Source organism: Brassica napus, chromosome C2 (assembly GCF_020379485.1).
Source record: "Brassica napus cultivar Da-Ae chromosome C2, Da-Ae, whole genome shotgun sequence".
NCBI classification, from domain to species: Eukaryota; Viridiplantae; Streptophyta; class Magnoliopsida; order Brassicales; family Brassicaceae; genus Brassica; species Brassica napus.
This window is the reverse complement of record NC_063445.1, coordinates 31,748,285-31,774,171: the sequence shown is the minus strand read 5'-3', so window position 1 is coordinate 31,774,171 and position 25,887 is coordinate 31,748,285. Positions and strand designations below refer to the sequence as shown.

At 38.2% G+C, this 25,887-nt stretch overlaps 5 protein-coding genes across 8 annotated transcripts; 3 read left to right on the top strand and 2 right to left on the bottom strand.

Annotated features, from left to right (window-relative positions):
• Positions 1–2,907: 2,907 nt before the first annotated feature.
• LOC106348844 (dormancy-associated protein homolog 3-like) lies at positions 2,908–4,302 on the bottom strand. 2 transcript variants are annotated; one of them, XM_048748173.1, is made up of 3 exons: positions 4,062–4,302; positions 3,754–3,912; positions 2,908–3,347 (listed from the first exon to the last, which is right to left on the bottom strand). In XM_048748173.1, the coding sequence occupies exons 1-3, from the start codon at positions 4,174–4,176 to the stop codon at positions 3,220–3,222; spliced, it is 402 nt and encodes a 133-aa protein (XP_048604130.1). In that variant the 5' UTR covers positions 4,177–4,302; the 3' UTR covers positions 2,908–3,219. The 2 variants fall into 2 exon arrangements, with proteins under 2 accessions (XP_048604130.1, XP_048604131.1); XM_048748174.1 differs by having other exon boundaries at positions 2,908–3,336.
• BNAC02G27250D lies at positions 4,242–5,823 on the top strand. Its single transcript, XM_013788660.3, has 3 exons — positions 4,242–4,977; positions 5,326–5,467; positions 5,633–5,823. The coding sequence occupies exons 1-3, from the start codon at positions 4,706–4,708 to the stop codon at positions 5,717–5,719; spliced, it is 501 nt and encodes a 166-aa protein (XP_013644114.1). The 5' UTR covers positions 4,242–4,705; the 3' UTR covers positions 5,720–5,823.
• Positions 5,824–5,865: 42 nt separating this feature from the next.
• Positions 5,866–8,493, bottom strand: LOC106348842 (B3 domain-containing protein At4g34400). 2 transcript variants are annotated; one of them, XM_013788659.3, is made up of 8 exons: positions 8,198–8,493; positions 7,385–7,763; positions 7,177–7,314; positions 6,982–7,104; positions 6,727–6,894; positions 6,546–6,638; positions 6,394–6,485; positions 5,866–6,284 (listed from the first exon to the last, which is right to left on the bottom strand). In XM_013788659.3, exons 1-8 carry the CDS (start codon positions 8,264–8,266, stop codon positions 6,024–6,026), a joined length of 1,323 nt encoding a protein of 440 aa, XP_013644113.1. In that variant the 5' UTR covers positions 8,267–8,493; the 3' UTR covers positions 5,866–6,023. The 2 variants fall into 2 exon arrangements, with proteins under 2 accessions (XP_013644113.1, XP_048604129.1); XM_048748172.1 differs by having other exon boundaries at positions 5,866–6,269.
• Positions 8,494–9,155: 662 nt separating this feature from the next.
• LOC106350748 (uncharacterized protein At4g02000-like) lies at positions 9,156–9,791 on the top strand. The gene is made up of 2 exons (XM_013790600.1): positions 9,156–9,282; positions 9,361–9,791. Exons 1-2 carry the CDS (start codon positions 9,156–9,158, stop codon positions 9,789–9,791), a joined length of 558 nt encoding a protein of 185 aa, XP_013646054.1.
• Positions 9,792–22,613: 12,822 nt separating this feature from the next.
• Positions 22,614–23,985, top strand: LOC106348841 (COMPASS-like H3K4 histone methylase component WDR5B). Of its 2 annotated transcripts, none has more exons than XM_013788657.3 (2): positions 22,614–23,446; positions 23,527–23,985. In XM_013788657.3, the coding sequence occupies exons 1-2, from the start codon at positions 22,715–22,717 to the stop codon at positions 23,818–23,820; spliced, it is 1,026 nt and encodes a 341-aa protein (XP_013644111.1). In that variant the 5' UTR covers positions 22,614–22,714; the 3' UTR covers positions 23,821–23,985. The 2 variants fall into 2 exon arrangements, with proteins under 2 accessions (XP_013644111.1, XP_048604128.1); XM_048748171.1 differs by having other exon boundaries at positions 22,683–23,446; positions 23,530–23,985.
• Positions 23,986–25,887: the final 1,902 nt, after the last annotated feature.

Here is a 25,887-nt window from a genome sequence, read left to right as displayed (position 1 = left end):
GCAGTTGTCGCTGCATACATCTATTACCTGATACGATAAACCAAGACCAGCTACGAGTTTCTGAACCTCGTAGTATGAACCAGGAGCTACATTATCCTCGGGTAGAATACCTTTTACAAAATCAGCAATCGCATCCACACAGTCTTCAGCCAAATTATAATCTGTTTTAATGCCCATCAATCTTGTAGCAGATGATAAAGCTGAATGACCATCTCTGCAACCTTCGTACAATGGTTGCTTTCCAGCATCCAATATATCATAAAATCTCCTAGCTTCTGCATTGGGTAAATCTTCCCCTCTAAAATGATCATTTACCATCTGCTCAGTACCTACACCATAATCTACATCCGTTCTAATTGGTTCTTCTAATCTAACCGCTGGCTGAGGTTCACTAGTACTACCATGTTCATAATCAGTTTCCCCATGATGATACCAAATTTTGTAACTTCGTGTAAACCCACTCAAATATAGATGAGTCCAAACATCCCACTCTTTAATAACCTTTCTATTTTTACAATTAGAGCAAGGACATCTTAACATACCTGTTTTTCCGGTTGTCGGTGAACTAACCCCATGAATTCGGTTATACCTCGTTGGTATTCTTCCGTAAGCAATCTCGTGTTCGGATCCAAATGAGGTCGATCGATCCAAGAACGAAAATAATTTGAAGAAGACATATTTTTTATGAATCAAATTCGTGTGTAAATAGAGTAAGAGAGATGATGAAGATATGAAGTGAATGAAGAGGAAGAGGAGTGCTTGTATTTATAGTTTAAATCCTGCCGACATATCGAGGAAATTCCGACGGAATTCCGACGGACAAAACTAGTTCGTCGGAATTTCCTCGGAATTTTGTAAAATTCCCCAACGGCTCTCCAACGGCTATAATATTTCCTCGGAATTCATCGATTTTTTCCGAGGAACACAGTTTTCCTCGGAATTTCCTCGGAATATTCCGACGGACTGTAGTTTCCTCGGAATTTCCTCGGAAATTCCTCGGTATATTCCGAGGATTTCATTTTCCGTCGGAATGTCCGTCAGAATATCGCTGTTTTCTTGTAGTGATATAACAATAAATTATTCAAAATATATAATTTATCTAAAATACATAATATAACACTGAATACATAATTTAAGCAGATATTGAAGAAATTCATAACAACAACAAAATAGACGTGGCCATTTACGATATTGTTTCTAGCGTTGTATCAAACCAAGATGAACGGAGATTAAAAATAGTGTAACTCATCGATTTTTTCTTTTTTCAGTATAAAATAAGGCCAAGAAAAAATAATAAGAAATTATTGAAAAACCATCACCAAAAATAATACATAACTAAAATCAAGATTTCCGAAAATAGTCAGAAACAAGAAATAAAAATATAAGAAATATATTTGCGTGCATAATGAGAAATTCTAGAAAATAAAAAAAAAGATGAATGATGTAAAGCGCAAAACTAAAATTATTTTATCAATTTAATTATCCAAAACACACTCCATTTATGTATTCAAAAATATAAATATATAACTTAAGTTGTGTTTTTATTAATCACATCCATATAAAACATTTGTGAAATGATAACTTCAAATAATTACGTAAATTTTCACGTGAATCACAGACACAACCATAGAGACAAAAGGTTCAATAATAACATTCATCATGTTTGATCATCCTAAACAATTTCAGTGTAAAATTCACATAGTGTTCGTATACTTCACTTGAAACGTTTTAATTCAGTGTAATCTCAATAACAAAATTTAAAATGCAATAACTATTACTCCCTCCGTTTTAAAATGTTGCATGTTTTAGAAATTTCACACGTATTAAGAAAATATCTTAAAATTTGATTATAAATGTATTTTTTATGAGATTAATTATTCCCCATAAATTTTAACCAATAAAAATTCAATAGACACAATTAATTTTTTAAAGTTTACAATTTACCAGTATTATTTAATAAAAAATACACTAAAAATGTAAAAGATATATCTTTTAGAAACAAACATTTTTTCTAAAACATGAATTTTTTTTGTAACAGAAGGATTATGTACTATGCAAATGATACTTAATAGTATATTTATGCTCTGTAAATTAAATATATATTCACTACTCAAACCATAACGAGTTCATCATCAGCGTGCATGGCAAAATATTGGCTGCTAATTTTCATGAATTAAAACACAAAATACTAATCTCCAAAACTAAAAATTGTACAACATAAACAAAACATTTTATAAATATAATGGACAGCCGCTCCGCGTGTACAAACCAATAGTATGTCATAAAGGTGTTAAGGAAGAAGGTGCTACCTACAAGTTGTGCTTCTCTATGTGATAGGCCTACTATGTGATATGCTCAAAAAAAGATTTTGTCAAACAATATTGTTTTTGTCAAATAACTTTTTTTTTCACTGCGCAAAATAACTTTAATCTCATCTGAGTATATGTAAACCCTATTTCTGTAAATCACATGTTGGGCCACAACATGCCGACCTATTAGTTTATTAGAACTCATTGTAGAGGAAGGGACTCAGATGGTGGTACTGAACTGCGGTCACTTCTCTGTAACCTCCCTCTAGAACTACTGCAACACTATGTGCATCATATATCGCCTCTTTGCAACCCTCTCTCTAACCTTATTGAACACTATATGCATCATATAGGCCTTGCAAGCTTCCTAACTAAACCCATTTATCCATCTTTTTCTTTTTAATTTTTAGGTATAGGAGGTAATTTATTAATTCAGGATAAGTTTAGAAACGCTTTTGTAGTCATTGTCAAATCAATTTAGTTTCTAGTATATACTTCACTATGTTTAGAAAATGAAAATGGCCCATGTGATGTCCAAAAAGCAGAAAGCAGAGCGAAGGATGTAGTGGATGGATCACTAGATAAAAAAGAACGGATGTTATAGGAATCTCTACATAATTTCATTATCATTGCAGCAAAACTGTACAGACGCGTAGAAGCATTACGAAAACGAGATAACATATAAATACAAAAAGAGAAGATAAACAGAGACGTAATCACATACACGCAAACAAACTCAATACACTGATACACGCATAAACAAAAGAGAACCTCTATGTCCTACCAAAGGAAGAAACACGAACTCTGCATGCAAGGACCACTTGATGTGTCAAAACGAAAGCGTCTCGGGGGCTCTACTCTGTTCTTTCTTCTTCTCTCTCTCTCTCTTTAGAGATTTGGGGTTAGGAGATTAGAGATCACACGCCGTAAGTAGGAGGAGAGTTCCTTGGTCCATTCCCTGATCCTGCTGCCTTATCGAACGCGTCCGATGCCGACCTTCTCCTAAACCGAAAGGGTTCCTTTCCTCCTGCGTTTGCTCCGTTAACATCCCAAAGGATTCACTTTTCGTTAGTAACCTCTCATACATTCACTCAAAACCATACATATATATATCTTTTAAAGCTATAGATCATAAAGACTTTAAGGGGATATGAACAGCCATAAAAGAATACGTTAGGTGTGTGACAAGACGGCGTACCTAATTCAACCATTATTATACAAATCAAACGACAATAATATCAAAGATAACCAAACAAGAGAATGCAGACAACACTTACATGTCATCCTATCAATGTTTAATAACGAATTGACGAAACTACCCCTAAACGAATTAAGTAAGGGTACTGTACTAGTAACTGTATCACCTACCAACTGATTTATTTTTTTTCGTCATCCCTACCAACTGATTAATGGAAGCAAAGCGGGGTAAAAGTTAAGAACTCACCAGAGAAAGGACTGGGGGATACGGGTGTAGTTGAACCGGCCGGCGACACCGGAGCTGAACCGCCTTGGTAACCTGGTGGTTTTATTATCATGATGCTGCGTGTTACTTTCACTGCCTCTTCCGGTGAATCTCCGCCGTACGACCTCACGTCCGATTGATCTAAATCACGGCCAAATAATCCGAACAAGGAAAAACAAAACAAACATGAGATGGACGATCATGCCGTGCAATATTATCGGTTTTGATGTTACTTTTTTTTTCATTTTAATGATCTAATTTTAGTTTCTGTTTGATCAGCGATGGCGTACCATTGGCGGAGCTTGGCCGGAAACTGAAAGTATGGTGTTTCCGAAGCTTGCCAAGGCCGTTTTCTGGCAGAGGACCAGCGACGGTATCATCCCAAAGATGATCTAGTAACCCCATGGTATCAACCCTAATAGTTTCAAGATCGTAAAGCTAATAGTTAATTATTCCACAAATGTTGTAGAGTGATCGATATAATTGACGAAGGTGTTGATGATTTTAAAGGCGATCGGGGAGATCTAAACCGTTGATCTTATTTTTACGTGTCGCTAGCTCACGTAAGGTGGATAAGGGCGATTGAAGTGGGACCAGAATCGATAAGATCCAGATATTTAGATCGGAGGGTCAGAAATCCATCATCTCACGTGCCGCATCTCTCGCTTCCATTTTATTTACGATAGGACCCTTACCTTTATCTAGTTTGAGATCGAAGACCCCCTCGATTTCAATTTATTTACATTACCACCCGCGTCCTTAGCCGCCAGCAATGTCTTCGACCTTGACTAGCAGCAAGGCTTTTATTATTTGGGTCATAATAAAAAATAAAGCCCATAAAAAGCCCAAATTAAATTATCGAACGTTTTACAAAACAGCCCCAAATGTTTTGAATAGAGCCAATTGAGTCCTCTGATCCTTTTATCTTCTTCAAATGGGAAGTCTCTCCATCTCCACCGTGCCTCTGTTGCCGTTCCGGATTCAGACTCAGACCCGACTTGCTGTAATCAGTACGCGAGCGAATACCCGATCATTCAATCACAAGCCGACAAGGATTTGCACGAAAGTTAGAGGTTTGGGAGGAAATGGAAGAGGGCAGAATGATTCGAGGTTCGTTGATGAAAACGGCGGAGTTGAGGACATGGAAGGTTACTTGGATCATCTCTCTCTCGAATACGACTCCGTATGGGACACAAAGCCCTCCTGGTATGTCTCAGTTACAGTTCTCTCATCTTCAGACAGCAAAGCTTAGTTTCTTGTCAATCCAAAGTCGTTCGACTTCGAAATAATTACTGGTCTGAACTCAAATTACGGGGTTCTAGCATCTTCAGACAAAGCTGGTTTCAAAGTCGTTGACTTTCGGACAAACATTGGTCTGAACTCAATTACAAATTCTAACATATTCAGACAACAAAGCTGGTTTCTTCTCGTCACCCGAAATCGTTTACTTTCGAACAAATATTGGTCTGAATAAGTCAGTTATGAGTTTACTAAATTTGGTTCTTTCGCTCTCTAGTAGATGATCAGACAGATGTTACTATATGTTTTTTTCAGGTGTCAGCCATGGACGATAGTGGTGACGGGTTTATCAATAGTGGCATGTAGCTGGGTGATTTTACATTCGGTTTTAGTTTCATCGCTTGCCGTTGCTTTAATTGGCGCTTGGTGGTACATTTTCCTTTACAGCTACCCAAAGGTATGCTTTTTCTTATTCATCACAGGCAATGAATCCGAGTTACACTACTACTACTACTTGTTATAACATCTTTGGACAATGCTGGTTCGGTTCTTTTGAACAAATCTTTGGTCTTGCGTCTGATTGGTTTATGTTCTGTCTGGTTGTTGAATTTGGGTATTTCAGTCTTACTCAGAAATGATTGCTGAAAGAAGGGCAAGAGTAGCTGATGGCTTTGAAGATATTTACGGCAAAAACAAGAAGACTCTGTAGACAAATCCCCACTCCTAATGTTGGAAATGACATTTGCTTACCTGTCGCTTGAACCATGTATCTATTGGCTTATCTCAATTTCATTCACATATATGTTTGGATAACAAAGCTCTTGAATTTTGAAGATCATATCAAACCAAACAACATAAGTTTATAATACTGAAGTGAAAACAAAACAGAGAAGCGAATGATAGTTGATTCCGAGGTCTTGTAGATGATGGAAACGAAACGAATTACATAAGCAGAGAGTCTAATTTGATTTACTAGAAACCCATAAAAGATGAGTAGGAAGTAACCTTTCTTCTCAAACTGACACCAAATGTTTCCCACGGATGATGTGGATCTTAACTGCGTAAACCAAATCTTTGTTACGCAAGAGCTCGCACACGACGCGGTCTTGTTTCTTCAGTTTGTTCCTATCGCAGATCTTTACCCATTTTTTGATGCACACACGTTGGTCCTTCCACTTGGCTGTTTTGGCCTCTAGTTTCCCCTTTGGGTCCAAGTAGTAAATGTAGTCTTTAAACCTTAGGCAGTAGTCTTTCACCAGCTGTGCATGAACCAACTTTGGTATTGAGAAAGCAAAACAAAACAAAATAAAACAAACGTCAAGTTGTTGTTATTATATAACAATAATAATAGCATTGAAAGAGAGAGAATCTATAGGTCTTTACCAGCTCGTATTTCCTGTTCTTCACGCCTGTCTCAAAATGTATATTCGTTGGATCATCCAGATACACCTCCGGGTTTTCGATTATGGCCTTTACTGTAAAGGAGAAAACGTGTCTCAGTATTATTAATCACACAGATTAGTAAGCTAATTTACCTTTCTCCCTTGTCTTTGGGACTCGTTCCACAGCACAAGAAGTATCACCAACTTCAGCCACATCTTTTATCACTTTGGACTTTCCTTGAGAACCTCAATAAGACAAAATAAAAATAAAAATAAACAAGCGTTACACAAAATTATCAAAGTGGTGGGTGAATGTATGTATATATTTTTGTACCTTTCGTCACTACTTTTCGTTTGACATGAGTGGCTGTGTCTTCATCACTATCTGGAGCATAAGAACTGTCACTGCTGGTGGAGTCCTCTTCCAAATCCAAATCCAAGCGACCAAAATCTTCAGCATAATCACTGTCAGAACTCTCCACAACTTCCTTTTTCTTCTTTCCTGGAAGATAGATTCTCAATGTCTATACATAATAGACAAAACAACTCAAGCCATGTACAGAAAAAAAAAAAAAAAGATGAGCTAAACCTTTGTTCTTGGGTATCCTGGATTCAGAACCAGTGTCTGTCTCTTTGACTTCACTGTTTAGAGAATGATCACTGTCCTCTTTGCCATCAGATTCCTCCTTAATCACTTCCTCTTTCGACTTTCCTGTTCAAGAGAACATTTTGTTAGTCTTATATCACATCTAACGAACTAGTGAATGAAGAAAAAAAGCTAAACCTTTGGTCTTGCTTCTGAAGATTGTATTGGCCATTTCGAATTCAGAAGAAGTGCCTGTGTCTGTGTCTTTGCTGTTGCTGAGAGAGTAAACACTGTCTTCTTCTTCTTCATCATCATCAGCTTCCACTTTTGCTTTTCCTGGAAGAAAAAAAACAAGTAGTCTATAAAAGAAAAACCACATAAAAAGACGTCTGAAGAAGGAGGTAACCTTTGTCATTGCTTCTCTGAACTGTATTGGCACTCTCAGACTCAGCATTAGTATCTTCTGTGTCATCGCTGCTTAGAGCACAGATACTGTCTTTTCCTTCTTCTTCTTCTTCAGCCATTGCTCTAGCCTGTTTACATCCATCAAGGCCATAGATGCTGACCTCGAAGATGTTGTCTCCGTTATAGACAAAGGTCATAAAGTCTCCATCGACGAGAGCATTATCCTTAACGAATTTGGGCCACCCTTGTTCCAAGTACACTTCCTCTTCCTCTTGCTTCAGCCTCATGGCTACCTTCCAAAGGCATCCACCAGTGCCCTGGAGAATCACCGTCTTGGGCAGATGACGTGGAAGTTCATCGTAGTAGGAGATGGGGATAAGCTGCAGCCAACAATAAAAATGTATGTTAACTTGAGACTTGTGAGACAAAAAAAACCACAAATCTGAGTTATCAACATATGCTACTAATCTCGAGTAAAACAACTATATTCAAACTGATTTTTTTTGTGTAAAGGTAGAGACTTTACATTCAATCTCAAGGAAAAAAAGCATCTGTCTACAACACAAACCATCCTATCCTATCCCCACACACACAAAGGAGGTGCAGCAAATATGCTGAGTAAAACAAGTCTGTTCAAACCTACATCTCTAGTGCAAATTTACATAATATGAAACTGATTCACATGTAAAGCCAACATCTTTACGTCCGTAAACAGCAGAGGATCTAACAGCTATACCATTCAAAAACAGAGTAAAGAGAGGTGAAACAGAAGAGCAAGAGGCTTTCGCAATTAGCTAGAAAGTATGTTAGTTACCATAGAGTCTGAGCTAAAATGGGAGATGAAAACTTTGAAGAAACGAGGAAGACTATCAGTGGAAGCCATTGCAAGAGGAACTCTGTCTGAGGGAATGAGAGAGAGAGAGTGACAAGGAGAAGACAGGATTTCTTGAGGGTAAAATAGATAGGGGACAGAGAGAGAATGAGAAGAGAAGAGACAAATTTCAAAAGGAACGGAACTCTTTCTTTGGGTCAAAAGAAAAGTACTTCTTTCTATCTCTTCTCGTCATTGATTCGTTGTTATAACTGAAACGTACATCAACCTCTGCGACCCGATGAAAGGACGGTTCAGCCTTTGTGCTATTGAGTATTGACTTAAAGAGTACACAAAGAAAGGACAGTGTCACACAGATTTGGCTCTACAACCGTGAAAGTCTCGTCTCATTTTGTGTAACGTAAACATCAGCCAACCCGGTTTAGTAATTAGTAGGATGCCAAAGCAAGAACAATTCGGTTTCACCACCATCCGGTCTCACTCAAGATCTTCTTATACCTAACCGAACTGTCAATTTCAGAAAAAAAAAAAAAAAAGTTATCTAATTTGAATTGAAACTAAACCGAACTCTATCAAAGTTGACATTAATCTGAATTTATTTATATATAAAGAAAAAAGAGCATTTAATTAGATTTCTGAACATAAATAAATAGTCTCCACGTTCCAGGGAGCGATGCCTAGGGTTCTGGAGACGACTTTGGCGATTCTGGATCTGTGATACGTGCGCGACGGAAGGAAGGAGAGAGGGAGACTATCGAACACTCCTCTCTACCGTACGGAGTCCTGTATTGCATACAGTGTTTTTCGCATTCTATACGATACTTTCCACCCCTGTGGTGTGTTCTTTACGTAACTATCAAGGCTGATCAACGCAACGAGCAACACCATCAGCACCATGAACCGATTGTCAGGATCTCATACAAGAGGAGGAAACGATAAGATGGTAAGACGTCGTACCCAAGAGGATGAGGAAGAGATCATTAGGGTACCCGCTTTTGATAACTCGGATCTCATTGCAAAGTTTAAGCGAACCCTAACTGGAAGGTTGTTCCATCCAGACGGCAGAAGTGTGGATGCGTTGCTCAAACATATGCCCAAAAGACGGATCTGGGATGTGGAGGGTTGAGTTCGTGGAACAAACCTAGGAAACAACAAGTTTCTTTTTGACTTCGATAAGGATGAAGATCTGGAGAAAGTTCTGCTAAAACGCCCATGCCACTTCAATAAGTGGAGCTTCGCTTTAGAACGATGGACCCCGACAATCAAGGAAGATTTTCCAAACACAATACCCTTTTGGGCTTACGTTGTGGGTGTTCCGATACACTATAGGAAGCTGGAGACCTTTGAGAGCGTGGGAAAGGCACTGGGAGCTTTCGATAAGGCTGATATGGAAGGAAGTCGGGTGGGAGTCTTTCTTAATGGAGATATACCCCTGAAGTTTGAGTGTAAAGTTGGATTTGATAATGGGGACGTGGCGAAAGTGACAATACAGTATGAAGATCTCTATAGACATTGCTTCTCCTGCAAGCGAATCTCACACGAAGAGGGAACATGTCCAGAGCTAAATGAAGAATAGAAAGAAAAGAATCGCTTGGCAAGAACTGCGCAACACGAGATGGAGGAGCGAGCAACGAGGGAAGCCTCCTCACAACCCTAACGTCAAAACTTGGGCTCGACCACAGAACCGCAGCATATGCGAAGCAAAGGAACAGAGTACCGCAGGAAGGAAGTAGGTCCTGTGGAGTCCCAGAGAGAGATCAGAAGAGACTAGCGAGACGCTCACGACCTAAGGAAAAAGCTCATAGAGAAGCGAGACTCCATAACGAAGAATGTTTGGAATAGGCTTGATGATGCCAATGGTAATCACTCTGAAGTTCCCCGAAGTCGGGAGAGATACCATCCTTACCAACGCGACTCCGGCGTATATATTAGAGAAAAGACCAGGGATACTGCTTCATCATCAGAATGGAGACCCAAATCTGTGTATGAGAACCGAAATGAGAAGCAAACAGTAATGAGATATGAAAGACAAACGGAGAAGCACTAGGAACGTTCCAGGAACACTAGCTCAAGGAACCGGGCTTCACCGGATTCTCAAAGAACTGTATCTGATGCCTCACGAAGGGCAGGTATCTCTGCTTATTACAGAGGCCGAAACTCCCGAACTCCACCTTCGAGAGGTTACGAATGGAGACCGGTAAACAGAGCTCGTGAAACAGAGGTATCCCATGGCCTTCTGAAGAGAAACGAGGTCTCCAAGGATCCCATACGAAGCTCGGGAGAAAAAATCCAAGGAGACGAAACAACTAGAAGAACCCGTACCGAAACTCGAGGACATGAACTGGAAAATAAAAGCTCAACTGGTCAAGAAGCGAGTAATCAGGATAAAGAGAAGAGCTTAGACACAACTCCACTATCTGGAGAGGTGAATGCGATACTAAATGAAAGCCAAGATACAGGCCATGAGCAGGAGAATGAGGTAGAGAAAGAGGTGGGAGAGACACAACAGGAAAAAAGGAGAAGAGAGGATATGGAACTTGAAAAGAGCATCGAGGAATACGCAAATATGGCGGACTTGGCTATGACTGAGGATATGGTGAATGATGATGATCTGCTGGATGAACACCTAGAGCTAGAACATCCTAGAGACGAGGATATGGAAGATGAGAGAATTGAAGCTATCTCACAACTGTCTCCGGAACCGCAAACTACCAAGTCTCTATCTCGCGCGAGGAAACTAACAGGAAAAGAAGCCCAGACAGGGATTAACGAGGACACAACTAAAGACGCTTCAAAGACAAACCCTGAGAAAAGAGCTTCAACTCAGAATGCAACAGTGGGAACTAAGAGAGGAGCGTGCAGCCCGGACCTTAAAGGAGCCGCAGCATCAAAGAAGCTAGCCAACCAACGACGATTCTCTCCAAAAAGTAAAATGCTGAAGCCTCCTCGAGATCAGGTGATTGCGACTCGGAAAGTCCCTCGACATGAGGTGTATCCTTCTGTTATCAAAAGCAGGAAACCAGTGGCTACTTCAGGTTCGGTGGTGTCCTAGAAACCACCCAGTTCTCATATATGAATGCAATTGCATGGAACTGTCAGGGGGCTGGTGCATACCTGACTAAGCATCACCTTCGAAAGCTGCACCGTTTTTTTCATCCTCGTTTTCTTTTCCTTTCTGAAACAAAAAAAAATTTTAATTTTTTGCAAGACTTTAAATTTGAGTTTGGTTATGATAATTTGTTCACCGTGGAGCCGGTTGGGCTAAGCGGTGGACTTGCTTTGTTTTATATGAATGATGCTGATGTGGAGATTGAATTCTCTAATGCAAGAATGATAGATACTACAGCAAAGATTGAAGGACATAAAGTGTTTATTACCTTTGTGTATGGCGATCCGGTTGTTGAATACCGCGAACAAGTTTGGGAACGGCTAATGAGGATCAGCTTACAAAGATCAGGAGCGTGGCTTATGGTAGGAGACTTCAATGAAATCACTAGCAACTTAGAAAAAAAGGGAGGAAGAAAACGCCCAGAATCCTCATTTCTCCCCTTCAAGAACATGATCTCAGCATGTGGAATGATCGAGTTCCCACATTCTGGGAATATATTTTCCTGGGCAGGAAGAAGGAGGTCAGGTAGAGTTCAATGTCGACTAGACCGAGCACTTGGTAATGAGGATTGGCACCAAGTGTTTTCCCATACAGATGTGGAGTATCTTTTGAGATGGGGGTCTGATCACCTTCATGTTCTAGTGAGAATCAAATCAAAAGAATCCAGTGGACGTAAATGCTTCAAATTTGATAAGCGTTGGTTCGGCAAGGAAGGATTCTATGATACTGTTAAACAGGGATGGGGTCAGGAAGCACCCTCGGTTCCCTTATGTCTACACGAAAAAATTGGTCGATGCAGGAGAGCCATCTCTCGCTGGAAAAAAAGAAACCCTTCTAATAACCAGAAGTTGATCGAGAAGCTAAAACTGGAGATAGACAGAGCTCAGAGTGACGATAGTATCTCATCAGAAGAAGAGCTAGAGCTAAAATGGAAGCTTTGTGAAGCATACAGGGAAGAAGAACTGTTCTGGAAACAGAAAAGTAGAACAATTTGGTTACGGGAAGGAGACCGAAACACAAAGTTTTTCCACGCAAAAATAAAACAGCGAAGAGCTCGTAACCGTATAACGAAGCTGATGGATTCGTTAGGTAATTGGGTGGAATCTGAGGAGGGTATAGAGGCGCTGGCCTCGGAATACTTCGCTAATCTTTTTGCTACCTCAAACCCGAGTGACTGTGAGGAAGCCTTCCGGTTTACTACCGCGAAGGTTACACAGGAGATGAACATGAGGCTGATAAGAGAACCTTCGGAGGTGGAGATAAAGGAAGCAGTGTTCGCTATACACCCAGAAAAAGCACAGGGACCGGACGGAATGACAAGTCTCTTCTACCAGCGTTTCTGGAAACTTATCGGACCAGACATTGTGCGAATGGTGAAAAACTTCTTTTCCTCAGGGGAGCTAGACGAGCAACTAAATCAGACAAATATCTGCCTGATACAGAAGACGGAAAGACCTAAATCCATGAAAGAGTTCCGCCCAATTAGCCTATGTAATGTGAGCTATAAGATCATATCGAAGGTCCTTTCCGCAAGACTCAAACAGGTGCTTCCGAAGCTAATCTCAGAAACTCAATCGGCCTTTGTGGCTCGTAGACTTATCTCAGATAACATCCTAATCGTACAAGAGATGTTTCATGCCCTCCGCACAAATCCAAGTTGCCAGAGTAAATTTGTGGCAGTAAAAACTGATATGAGCAAAGCCTACGATCGGGTGGAGTGGAGCTTCCTGGAAACGATGATGCTCAAAATGGGGTTTGATGAGAGATGGATACATCTGATCATGAGATGTGTATCAACGGTCTCGTACCAAGTCCTCATCAATGGAGAGGCGAAGGGCAAGATTGTCCCATCCCGCAGACTGCGGCAGGGTGACCCGTTGTCACCATTTTTATTTGTTCTTTGTACGGATGTGCTTATCTCTCAGCTTAAGCAATCAGAAAGAGAAAAGAATCTCTCCGGTCTAAAGATAACGAGATCAAGCCCACCAGTCTCGCATCTTCTTTTTGCAGATGACAGCTTATTCTTCTGTAAGGCGACTCAAGAAGAATGCAGCGAACTAATGCGGATCATAGACGTTTACAGCAATGCCTCACGACAACAACTGAATAAGTCAAAATCTTCAGTTCTGTTCGGTTCTAAGGTAGTAGCGTCCTCAAAACATGACCTTAAAAGGTCACTCAACATAAATCAAGAAGGAGGAATGGGTATGTATCTCGGCCTTCCAGAGACGATTTGTGGTTCCAAAAAGCAAGTCTTTAGTTTTGTACAAGAGAGACTAAACGATCGCACGAACTCATGGTCGTCAAAGCTTCTATCGAAAGGGGGCAAGGAGATTCAGATCAAGGCGGTTGCACAAGCAGTTCCATCCCATGTTATGTCGTGCTATCTCCTGCCACAAGGAATAACAAAAAAGCTTACTGGTGCAGTCTCACACTTCTGGTGGAGCACCAAGATAAATAACAAGGGCCTCCATTGGGTGGCTTGGGATAAGATCTGCGTACCCACAGAAGAAGGAGGTCTGGGATTCCGAGATTTTCATGATTTTAACCTCACCCTTCTCGCAAAACAGATGTGGAGACTTCTCAAGTACCCTCAATCCCTTCTAGATCGAGTCATGAAAGGCATATACTACAGACATACAACACCTATGAATGTAGAAAGAGCAAATAACCCATCGTACGGCTGGCGGAGCATTGTAGCATCGAAACAGGTCCTAAAGCAAGGACTCCGTAAGAGAATAGGGGATGGACATGACACAAAGGTGTGGGAGGAACCCTGGCTTCAAACAACTCCGGCGAGACCTCCTAACTGTGTGGGGACTTGGTGGGATGCAGAGTTAAGAGTCCACCATCTAATCGATCCCGAGAGACACGAATGGAAACAAGAGTTGTTGAAGGAGATGGTCGCAGCAGAAGATATCCCCTATATCAGCTCGATTCGAGTGAGCAGAACAGGCCGGCGGGACTGCTACAGCTGGGAGTTCACCAAGTCGGGCCTATACACTGTAAAGTCTGGCTACTCTATAGCACATGACATTCGAGTTGCCGATCAAAGGGCATTGGTTTCAGAACCGAGTACGATAGGACTTAAAAAAGAAATTTGGAAGATCAAAGCCCCAAGAAAACTCAAACACTTCCTATGGCAAGCTACGGCTGGCTTCTTGGCTACGGCACATCAACTAAAAGAGAGACACTGTGCCAGGGAAAGTACATGTATGCGCTGTGGTGCTGAGACGGAATCTATAAATCATACCCTATTTGAATGTCCTCCAGCACTCCAAGTCTGGGCCCTATCTCTTATACCGACTTCTCCGGGAAGATTCCCGTGTACATCACTATATGCGAACATTGACTACCTTCTCCTACGTACAAAGGAGCAAGGGACGAGCGCTGCAATGATGGCCTCAGTTCCGTGGATTCTTTGGTATCTCTGGAAAGCACGAAACGAGAAAATTTTCAACAACAAAGATATAACGTCACTGGATACGATACAACTAGCGGTGAAGGAAGCGGAGAGCTGGACTTTAGCACAAAGAGTACCCGACACAGAGGTGATTATGCAGGAGGAACCGCAAACTACGGCGCCCATACCTCCGACTACGACCCCTCTACAATGGAGCTGCCAATCAGATGCATCCTGGATAAGCAGCAACGATCGAACTGGTCTGGGTTTTTTGTTGTTAAATGCAGGATCCCCATCTTTGTTTGGGGCAGGGAATACCAACCACGACATCCCCTCTCCACGCATAAGCTAAGAGGGTCTTATATGGGCAATGCAAGAGGTACTCAAGACAGGGAACAGAGAGGTGCGCTTTGAACTGGATTGCGAACAACTCGTCAAGCTAATAAACAAAAATGAAGATTGGCCATCAATAACAGCTGAACTTGATGAAATTAAAGCTCTCTCTATGGTACTTCTGGAAATCTCTATCATACATATTCCGAGATATTTGAACATCTGTGCAGACTGCCTTGCCAAAGGCGAAAGATCACGAGTCCTGAACTTCCCTTACATCGAATGCTCTGCTCCAAACTGGCTGGTTGATTATGCTAGCCAAAATAGAGCATTATAGTCTTTACTTAAGCTTTATCGATGTCAAAAAAATAATAATAATAGTCTCCAGAACCGGAGAACCCAAAATTTACAACTGATTAAATATGTTAAGGGACCCTCCTTTGCTTTAGTTACCGAACCAATTAACGAGAGGAAAGAAGAGGATAAGAAAAGTAATTCAACAATAATGCAGAAATAAGAACAATTTGTTATAAACGTGCATGAATCAAATGTCAAAAATGACAGCACCAAATAACGAAAACTTCGTGTGAATATAATAAATGTGGAGCCCACTGTCACTATGCACGCACAATAACTTTATCTTTTTACTTCTATATATACGAACGTTTTGGTTCGATTGTAACTCGTCCCACACACTTCTCTTCTCTCTCTTTATAATAAACTCTCTCTATCATATATTTATCTCATATCAGTGTTATTTCTTTCTTCGGGTATAAAATTTTGCCTTTATTTAAATTTCTCGATACTATAAAATTATAAGTTATTTTATAACACGTTATCTGCACGATCACTCTGCGATTCGAAAAATTTATATGTATCATATTTACTCTGCTATAATGGCCGGTATACCGCCTATATTATTAATAATTTTTATAGTGGACGTCTTAATTATTATTATTTATCTATATTAATGCGGGCGGTATGTCGCCTCGTTAATAAACCTTGATTGCTAATTACACTATAATTATTGGCTTGGCCGTGCCGCCGCATAATTTATTTAATGTTATAATTTTTATATCACCATAATATGATTGATATTTGTTTGTTTATTATATTATTGTTATTATATAAATGTTTGGTCACCTATATCAAATATTATGAAATTTACGGAATTTGGTTGATTGATTATTATAGTATTTTCAGATTGATTTTTCGGTTCATACGATTTAATCCCAACGTTCACAAAGAAAGATTTTCAAAATTTTTCCCCTTTTCAAACGGCTATGAACAATGTTTTTTATCTATAAATACACTCATACTTCACTCATTTACTTCATCCAAAATATTTCATCTTCTCTCAAATATTTTCAAATCGCTCCATTCCGGTTTTTCATTGCAACAAAGATGATTCGCATATTTTTGGTCTTATGTGCAATTTTATTTTTGCTTCTCTGTACGGTCTTTTTATTGGAGAATTTTCTCCTGAAGAATTTACGCTTAATGTCGGTATACTTTTCTATGCGTTGTTTCTCCTTGTAATTGCGTGTATTATTAATATAAATGGTTCGTTTCAAAATTATGAAATTCTAATAAAATATATTATTTTGTGTTTTAGAAATACAAATGGCAAACATCGAGAAACTCTAGTTCCTGGCTCTGAAAATAACTGGTGAAAATTACGTCGGATGGGTCACAAACGTGAAACCATATCTGGTGATGAAAAGATAACCGAAACAATTGTAATCGGTAACAAATCGCCACCCGAGCACATATCCGAAGCGATAATCTTCCTGAGGAAGCATTTAGATGAAAATCTAACGCACGACTATGCAAGCGTAGCAGACCCAGCTGAACCGTGGCAAGCTTTAAAAGAAAGGTTCGATAACCAGAGACAAGTCAACCTCCCTCACGCTCTAGAAGAGTGGAAAAATCTGAGGTTCCAAGATTTTCAAAAGGTTGAGGATTACAATTCCGCTGTCCTGAGGATAGTTTCATTCCTGAAGTATTGTGGTAACTCTGTCTCTGAGGCAGAAATGATGAATAAAACATACAATACTTTCCACAAACAGCTTCACTTCTTGCCCGAAATTTACAGAAAATGCGGGTACACGAGATTTTATGAATTGATGGTTGCGCTCATGTTAGCTGAAAAGAACAATGAGCTCCTAATCAAAAACCACAATGGGAGCCAAAGCATTTCCTGAAGTGAATGCTACGGCGATAGAAAATTCGGAAAGGAGAAACCAGACCAACCGAGGTCATGGTCGCCGTTTCAACAACAAACGTGGAAAAACTTACAATCCCAAATGGAAGGGATCTAACAAGTGGGTAAAGATCCGGACATGTTACTAAGGGTAAAAAAAACCCAAGAGGATATCACCCAGAAGCGTGAGACAGTGTGTTACAGATGTGGCTGTAAAGGACATTGGTCTCGTACCTGTCGTACTCCTCCACATCTCTGTAAGTTATATCAAGAGTCCACGAAAGGCAAAGCTAAAGAAGTGAACTTCACTGAAAACTTTGAAGGGACATCGTACCTCGATGCATCCGACTTCGCAAATGAGCTGGACTAGATTACTCCTGAAGAGAGCCGAAATGCTTATAATAAGACTATTGAATAGTTTTCAATATTGTCATGTATAATTATTACATTTCCTGTTTAAAACAAATAATGATGTTTTAACATCACCTTAATGTATAATTATTGTGTGTTTCCTTATATGATTATTATATGAATGAATTTTATGTTTTCTTTTATTAATGTTTATGACAATTTCAGAAATGGATCAAAATGCTAATGGAGCAAAATCCAAGAAACGGATTCGTGAAATATGCATACCAGATAGTGGAACAACGCACACTATTCTGAGATAAAAGAGATATTTCTCCGATATAGAACTGACAAGAATTGTCGTCAATACAATATCAGGTCCTGCAGACGTGATTGAAGGAACTGGTAAAGCAAACTTTACGTTGCCGAATGGAACAAAATTTTCCATAAATAATGCTCTATATTCTCCGAGTTCTAAAAGGAATTTGTTGAGTTTAAAGACATATATCTTCACGGATATGATACTCAGTCTGCAACTGAGGATCAAAAGAAATACATGTATGTAACTTCTGAGAAATGTGGCAGAAAACACATATTGGAAAAGTTTCCAGAATTTCCTTCGGGGCTACACCATACTTATATCGATGAAATTGAATCAAATCTTGTAGTAAAACGGAACCCAGAAGAGTTCACATTATGGCATGATCGCCTCGGCCATCCAGGCACTACAATGATGCGTAAAATCATAGAAAGTTCACATGGTCATTCACTGAAAATCCAGGAGATTTCTCAAGGGAATAAAATGACATGTGTTGCATGTTCTCTAGGAAAATTGATCGTAAGGCCATCGCCAACCAAAATAGATAAAGAATCACCAAAGTTCATTGAAAGAATTCAAGACAATATATGTGGACCTATACACCCACCTTGTGGACCATTCCACTATTTTATGGTATTAATTGACACATTCAGTAGATGGTTACACGTTTGCCTATTATCATCTCGAAATGTGGCATTTGCGAGATTTCTAACTCAGATAATCAAACTGCGAGCACAGTTTCCTGATTATACTATTAAAAGAGTTAGACTAGACAACCCTGGTGAATTCACATCCCAAGCATTCAATGACTGTTGTATGGTAATGGGAATTAAATTTGAACATTCGGTTGCTCATGTTCATACGAAAAATGGTTTGGCCGAATCTTTAATTAAGCGTCTGCAATTGATTGCAAGACTATTGACCATGAGATCAAAACTTCCAACCTCTGTATGGGGACATGCCATTTTGCATGCAGAAGCACTCATTCGGATCAAACCGAGTGCATACCATAAGTATTCCCCACTACAGTTAGCGTTTGGTCGAGAACCAAACATTTCCCACTTTAGAATCTTTGGTTGTGCGGTATATGTGCCTGTAGCACCACCACAACGTACAAAGATGAACCACAAAGAAGATTGGGAATATATGTTGGTTGTGATTCTCCATCAATTATACGACATCTAGAACCACAGACTGGTGACGTCTTCACGACACGTTTCGCCGATTGTCATTTTGATGAGAAAGTATTCCCAGTTCTAGGGGGAGAAAACAAAAATGTATAAAATGATATCAAATGGAATGTACCTTCGTTATTATATCTTGATCCTCCTACTAAAGAGTCTGAACTAGAAGTTCGACGAATCATGCATTTATAGAGTATAGTAGCTACCTGATGCATTTGCGGATACCAAGACGGTAACTAAATCTCATATACCAGCCGTGAATGCTCCTGCTTGTATCAAAATATCAAATGAGCAAGGAAAAGCAGATGATACACGAGAATCTAAAACACGCTTGCAGCATGGCAGACCTGCTGATTCTAAGAATAAAAATCCTAGAAAACAGAAGGATGTCAAGATTAATGACACATCCAAAATAACAGAAAGTATTTTGGAAGAAACAAATAATGAGGATGCTGAGAAAGTTGAGCATCATGAGTCGGAAAGTAATCATGAAATTTCTATCAACTACATCCATAATAAGAAGATATGGAATAGAAATGAACAAGATGATCTTGATGATGCTTTCTCATATATTGTGTCAAGTGAAATAAATGAAAAAATCGATGATCCATAACCAAAATCTGTCTATGAATGTCAAAAGAGACATGATTGGGAACAATTGAAAGATACAATACAAGCCGAACTTGATTTGCTTAATAAACAAGAAGTATTTGGATCTATTGTGCTCACACCTACAGATGTGAGACCAGTTGGGTACAAATGGGTTTTCGTTCGAAAGTGAAATGAGAAAAATGAGGTTACGAGATACAAAGCTCGTCTAGTGGCTCAAGGTTTTTCTCAAAGACCTGGAATCGATTATGTTGAAACGTATTCTCCAGTTATGGATGCAATCACGTTTAGATTCCTGATGAGTCTAGCAGCTGATAAAAATCTAGAGATGCGTCTCATGGATGTTGTTACAGCTTATCTATATGGATCATTAGATACTGATATCTACATGAAAGTTCCTGATGGATTTAAAATGCCAGAAGCATTAAGTTCCAAACCTAAAGAGTTATGTGCAATAAAATTGCAAAGATCACTATATGGGTTAAAGCAATCTGGACGTATGTGGTATAATCGTCTCAATGATCATTTAACAAAAGAAGGATATGTGAATGATCCTATATGCCCATGTGTTTTCATCAAGAAAACAATATCCGGATTTGTAATAATCGCGGTATATGTTGATGATCTTAACATTATCGGAACTCAAAAGGAAATACAAAAGGCATCAGACTATTTCAAAGGAGAATTTGGGATGAAAGATCTTTGACATACACAGTATTGCCTTGGCCTACAAATAGAACATTCACGAAATGGTATATTTGTGCATCAATCCACATACACTAAAAAAGTGTTGAAACGATTTAACATGGATAAATCAACTCCTCTTATCACCCCGATGGTCGTTAGGTCACTTAATATTGAAAGTGATCCATTTCGACCACCTGAGGAGAAAGAAGAGATACTTGGTCCGAAAGTACCATATCTAAGTGCAATTGGAGCGCTGATGTACCTTGCAAATTGTACACGGCCTGATATATCATTTGCTGTGAATCTTTTGGCAAGATTCAGCTCATCTCCAACTCGAAGACATTGAAATGGGATTAAACATGTTTTTCGTTACCTCCAAGGGACCATTGATTTAGGCTTGTTTTATCCTAAAAGTTCAAAAGGTCAAATGGTTGGTTTTGCAGATGAATGATATCTTTCAGATCCACACAAAGCCCGATCACAAACATGATACATTTTCACGATCGGAGGCACTGCTATATCTTGGCGTTCTCAGAAACAAACGCTCGTGGCTACTTCTTCAAATCATGCTGAGATCATTGCACTCCATGAAGCAAGTAGAGAATGTGTATGACTAAGATCAATAAGCCGACACATCTGTTCAAGCAGCGGGATTGACGAAAATACGGAGCCAACTATTTTATATGAAGATAATGCAACATGTGTTGCTCAAACAAATGACAGATATATCAAAAGCGATAGAACGAAGCATATTCATCCGAAGTTCTTCTCATACACTCAAGAGCTCGTGAAGAAGAAAGATATTGAAGTAAGATATGTCCGATCATGCGACAAGGCAGCTGACCTCTTCACAAAATCACTTCCGACTTCGGTATTCAGAAAACATATCCATAACATTGGAATACGTCATCAGAAGGATCTATGACTACTCATTCGAGGGGGAGCTTACGTAGTTGTACTCTTTTTACCTTACTATGGTTTTTCCCATTGGATTTTCTTGGAAAGGTTTTTAACGAGGCAACATAGACGTTAAGCAAGAAATGATAGTGACACTGGTCTCCAAGGGGGAGTGTTATAAACGTGCATGAATCAAATGTCAAAAATGACAGCACCGAATAACGAAAACTTCGTGTGAATATAATAAGCGTGGAGCTCACTTTCACTATGCACGCACAGTAACTTTATCTTTTTATAACGTTTTCGTTCGATTGTAACTCGTCCCACACACTTCTCTTCTCTCTCTTTATAATAAACTCTCTCTATCATATATTTATCTCATATCAGTGTTATTTCTTTCTACGGGTATAAAATTTCTCCCTTATTTAAATTTCTCGATGCTATAAAATTATAAGTTATTTTATAACACAATTGGGTTTCAATATCTTTAACCAAACCCAAACCGTCAATTTCAAAAAAGAAAAGTGAACATTGACGAATATGAAACTAAACCAAATTCTAATAAAATTTGACATCGCTCGATGCGTCACAAGAGATCATTGCTATGCTTCGTATATTGAGAAAGGTGGCCCTTCTTGACTTCTTCTTATGATTCGTGCAGATGCTGTTGGCGCGGTTAATGGGTACTAAAGGAGAGCTTGCGTCTGGTTTTCATCTTCTCTGATCCATTTCATTTCATTCCCAACGGAGATGGATGTGAGCAAGGGAGATGATGTTGAGTTTTGTTTTTTATTTTGGAGTTTGGGGCCCCGTTGGTTCTACCAAGCTCTGTTTCTTTCTGACGATGTTACTCTTTTTTATGAACTGGCTACAAAGCGTTAAAAAAATAAAAATTTGACATTAATCTGAATTCATAATTTAAAATAGAGAAATTCTATACGATAACACTTTTTAAGTTTTTGTCACAAAAATAACCATCAATAGACCAAAATAAGTTTTATTAAAAAAATTTATCCTATGGTTAACTAATCTAGACTTAATGGTTAGAGTTAAAGAAGTGAGATTTTAGAACTAGGGTTTCAAATTTTTTTTTTTTTTTTAAATAAAAATAAAAATAAGCTATTTTAGTCATTTTTTTAAAAAACTATTTTTGTGACAAAAACATAAAAATGACTATTTGAGAGAATTGTGTTTAAAATGCAACTAATAATTAGATTAACGAACAAGGTTGACAGAAAAAAGATAGATAAAAGTTGCGAGAGGGAAATTTATAAAAGCCAAATTTTGCTCGGTTATAATTCGGTAAACCCGGAAGCAATATAATAATAATCGATACCAGCGAACCGAGAGGGAAGAAGAGGGTAAAAATGTAATTTAGGAAAGAGAATATGTATAAGAATTTGGTTCATGAATTTTCTTAGGCCACAAAGAAAGATAGATCGATCGAGGGCGATGCCAAGCGGTGGAAACGGAGTCGGTAACGGCGCAGGCACAAGCGGAGGTAGTCAGACGTTCAAGCCTTACCGTCACCTGAAAACCCTAGAAGGGCACACGGCGGCGATCTCGTGCGTGAAATACTCGAACGACGGAAACCTTCTGGCATCCGCCTCCCTGGACAAGAGCATGATTCTATGGTCCGCAACGAACTACTCCCTGATCCATCGATACGAAGGACACTCGAGTGGTGTCTCCGATCTAGCATGGTCCTCCGATTCGCACTACACCTGCTCGGCCTCCGACGACTGCACGCTTCGAATCTGGGACGCTAGGGCTCCCTACGAGTGTCTCAAGGTGCTGAGAGGCCACACCAACTTCGTCTTCTGCGTTAACTTCAACCCTCCCTCGAATCTGATCGTGTCTGGTTCGTTCGATGAGACGATTCGGATCTGGGAGGTGAAGACGGGCAGGTGCGTGCGCGTCATTAAGGAGGCTCACTCGATGCCTATTACGAGCGTGCATTTCAATCGCGACGGGTCCTTGATTGTATCGGGGAGTCACGATGGCTCCTGTAAGATATGGGATGCCAAGGAAGGGACTTGCTTGAAGACTTTGATTGATGACAAGTCTCCTGCTGTTTCTTTCGCCAAGTTCTCTCCTAATGGCAAGTTCATCCTCGTTGCCACTCTTGATAGTACTCTCGTAAGTCTCCTTCTTCTTATCAATTCAACTATGTAAAGATTCAAACTTTACTAATTATTACTCTCTTTTCCTGGACACAGAAGCTCTCTAACTATGCTACTGGGAAGTTTATAAAGGTATACACAGGACATACCAACAAAGTATTCTGCATCACATCCGCCTTTTCTGTCACCAACGGCAAGTACATTGTCAGTGGATCTGAAGACAACTGTGTCTATCTCTGGGATCTTCAGCATAAAACTATACTGCAGAGACTACAAGGCCACACTGACGCTGTCATCTCTGTCACTTGCCATCCTGTTCACAACCAGATTGCTTCTTCCGCAAATCATTTAGATAGAACCATCAGGATTTGGAAACAGGAGGATGCTTAGAAGAACATGAGTTTGATTATTAAAACAAAAACATACGAACAATGTAATTTGCCTTGTCAGATTTGATTATACACCTTCATGGTGGTCATGAAACCATACTATCACATGTTATTAATATCCACACTAATGTACTGAATCAATATCAAGTCCCCTGCTATTAGTGAATTCAAAAACTCTATAATTTCTCTCTCGGATTCAACATTCAACAGTAAGGAGGGCAACATCAAGAATGAGTTGCACAACTTGTTACGCTCAGTCCTTTACCTTCTCTACAGAGCAGTCTCGAGCTGACTGTCTTTGCAAGTATGCCCCATCACAAGTTTCCTTCATGAGGAGCTTTTGCTAATAGAGACCAATGTGCATATAATTTCATTTCTACTATTAGCCCAAACCAAAAACTAACCACAGAAAAACTTCCATAGATTCTGGATGTGCTAGACAGTTCCATATACTTAAGTTTACGAAAGCCTTGTAAAACATTTCCAAATATTATTATTTTTGGTTTTGTCAAGCACATGCACTACCAAATGAAGACATAAAGATATACGACAATAAAACTTATGGAGCCATACCCTAACAATAAATTGGGCCATTGCATCACCTAGGTTTAAAGTTTTAACCTTAGACAAGTTAAGTTGGGTTGGGACAGTTAGTCACAAAGGCTTCGATGTCGTAGTCCATTGTATATTAATTGATAAGCATTGCAACATTTTTTTGTAACCACGTGTCATCACTAAAATGATTCTTAGAATTCTTAGAGAAATATGTTGGTCTATTTAAATATATAATAATTTTTTATTAAACTAATTATAAATTTATTATTATTGTTTTCATTATTTCCTTAAATAAAAATTACAAAATTTTCTAATGTAACTAAAGTACATATATCAATTAATGATTTTGAATGATAAAGATTTGATAAAAATTAGTGTTTCTTCTATCATATTTTTTTAATTTAAAATTATTTAAATAAATCAAAAACCACATTAGCCATATAATAAAAATTTCGATTTTTCTGTATATGTTATATTTTGAATTTTTTAAAACGACTATAAATTATTAAAACTGTTAAAAATATCACGTTCAAATTTTTTGATCTATGATTTTATTTTTTAAATAAAAATATACAAATGATTACAATATCATATAAGCATAAAGTCTCATTTAATAAGTATTAAGATTAAGATATATATATATATATATATATATATATATATATATATCATTTTACATTAAAATATATACGATATAAAAATACATAAATATTTTAATTTTGAAATTTACTTTCAAAAATTGTTTTGAACAAATATTGACAACTTATATTTTTTAAAAAATTATAAATTACTAAACTATTAATCCCACAAATTGTTTTTGTTATTAGTTTTAATGTTTTTGCTATAAAAGAAACAAATGATAAAAAAATGGAGAATTTCATGTTTACCACTTTCATGGTATTATTATTCATCTTTACCATAACAAAAGAGACATTTTCAAAAATATATTCTTTATTAAGTGGCAAAAGACTCTGATACCATTGTTCTCTATAAATATAACAAATAATTATTTAAATAAAAACTAAAAATAAAATATTATATTTTTTAATTATACTTTTTCCAATTCAAACTTTTTTATATTTTTTTTTTATTTTTTTTGGATTGTTTTTTTTTTCCAAAATTTCTTTTTGAAAATCAAAAATTATGTTTGAAGCTATTTTTTAAAATTTTATATATGTTTTTAAGTATTTATTTATATATTTATTAGAATTCAAAATTTCACATTCCAAAAACTCTATCGCACCCCTCAACTCTAAACCCTAAGTCTAGATACGCTAATCCTATGGGTATAAATGTCTTTTACTCTTCATTAAAAGTGAGAAAAATGGTTAGTGTTAACATGAAAAGTGGTACTATGAATGTGGTATTTGTGACAATTTTTCGAACTTTTTTATAAATTTTCTTTTTTTGAATTTTTTTTTGAAAATTAAAAATTATGTTTGAAACTATAGTTATATTTTCTATAATATAATTTTTAATATAATAATTAAAATATGTTGTTGTATTTTATTTT

Coding starts and splice junctions, on each gene's coding strand:
- LOC106348844 (XM_048748173.1), bottom strand. CDS start 4,176: ATGGGGTTACTAGATCATCTTTGGGATGATACCGTCGCTGGTCCTCTG. Junction 3,913..4,061: donor CCGGCCAAGCTCCGCCAATG/GTACGCCATCGC, acceptor GCCGTGATTTAG/ATCAATCGGACGTGAGGTCG. Junction 3,348..3,753: donor ATCCCCCAGTCCTTTCTCTG/GTGAGTTCTTAA, acceptor GGATGTTAACGG/AGCAAACGCAGGAGGAAAGG.
- BNAC02G27250D (XM_013788660.3), top strand. CDS start 4,706: ATGGGAAGTCTCTCCATCTCCACCGTGCCTCTGTTGCCGTTCCGGATT. Junction 4,978..5,325: donor TGGGACACAAAGCCCTCCTG/GTATGTCTCAGT, acceptor TGTTTTTTTCAG/GTGTCAGCCATGGACGATAG. Junction 5,468..5,632: donor TCCTTTACAGCTACCCAAAG/GTATGCTTTTTC, acceptor TGGGTATTTCAG/TCTTACTCAGAAATGATTGC.
- LOC106348842 (XM_013788659.3), bottom strand. CDS start 8,266: ATGGCTTCCACTGATAGTCTTCCTCGTTTCTTCAAAGTTTTCATCTCC. Junction 7,764..8,197: donor ATTTTAGCTCAGACTCTATG/GTAACTAACATA, acceptor TGTTGGCTGCAG/CTTATCCCCATCTCCTACTA. Junction 7,105..7,176: donor CTTCAGAAGCAAGACCAAAG/GTTTAGCTTTTT, acceptor TCTCTTGAACAG/GAAAGTCGAAAGAGGAAGTG.
- LOC106350748 (XM_013790600.1), top strand. CDS start 9,156: ATGGTAAGACGTCGTACCCAAGAGGATGAGGAAGAGATCATTAGGGTA. Junction 9,283..9,360: donor GTTCCATCCAGACGGCAGAA/GTGTGGATGCGT, acceptor GAACAAACCTAG/GAAACAACAAGTTTCTTTTT.
- LOC106348841 (XM_013788657.3), top strand. CDS start 22,715: ATGAATTTTCTTAGGCCACAAAGAAAGATAGATCGATCGAGGGCGATG. Junction 23,447..23,526: donor CCACTCTTGATAGTACTCTC/GTAAGTCTCCTT, acceptor TCCTGGACACAG/AAGCTCTCTAACTATGCTAC.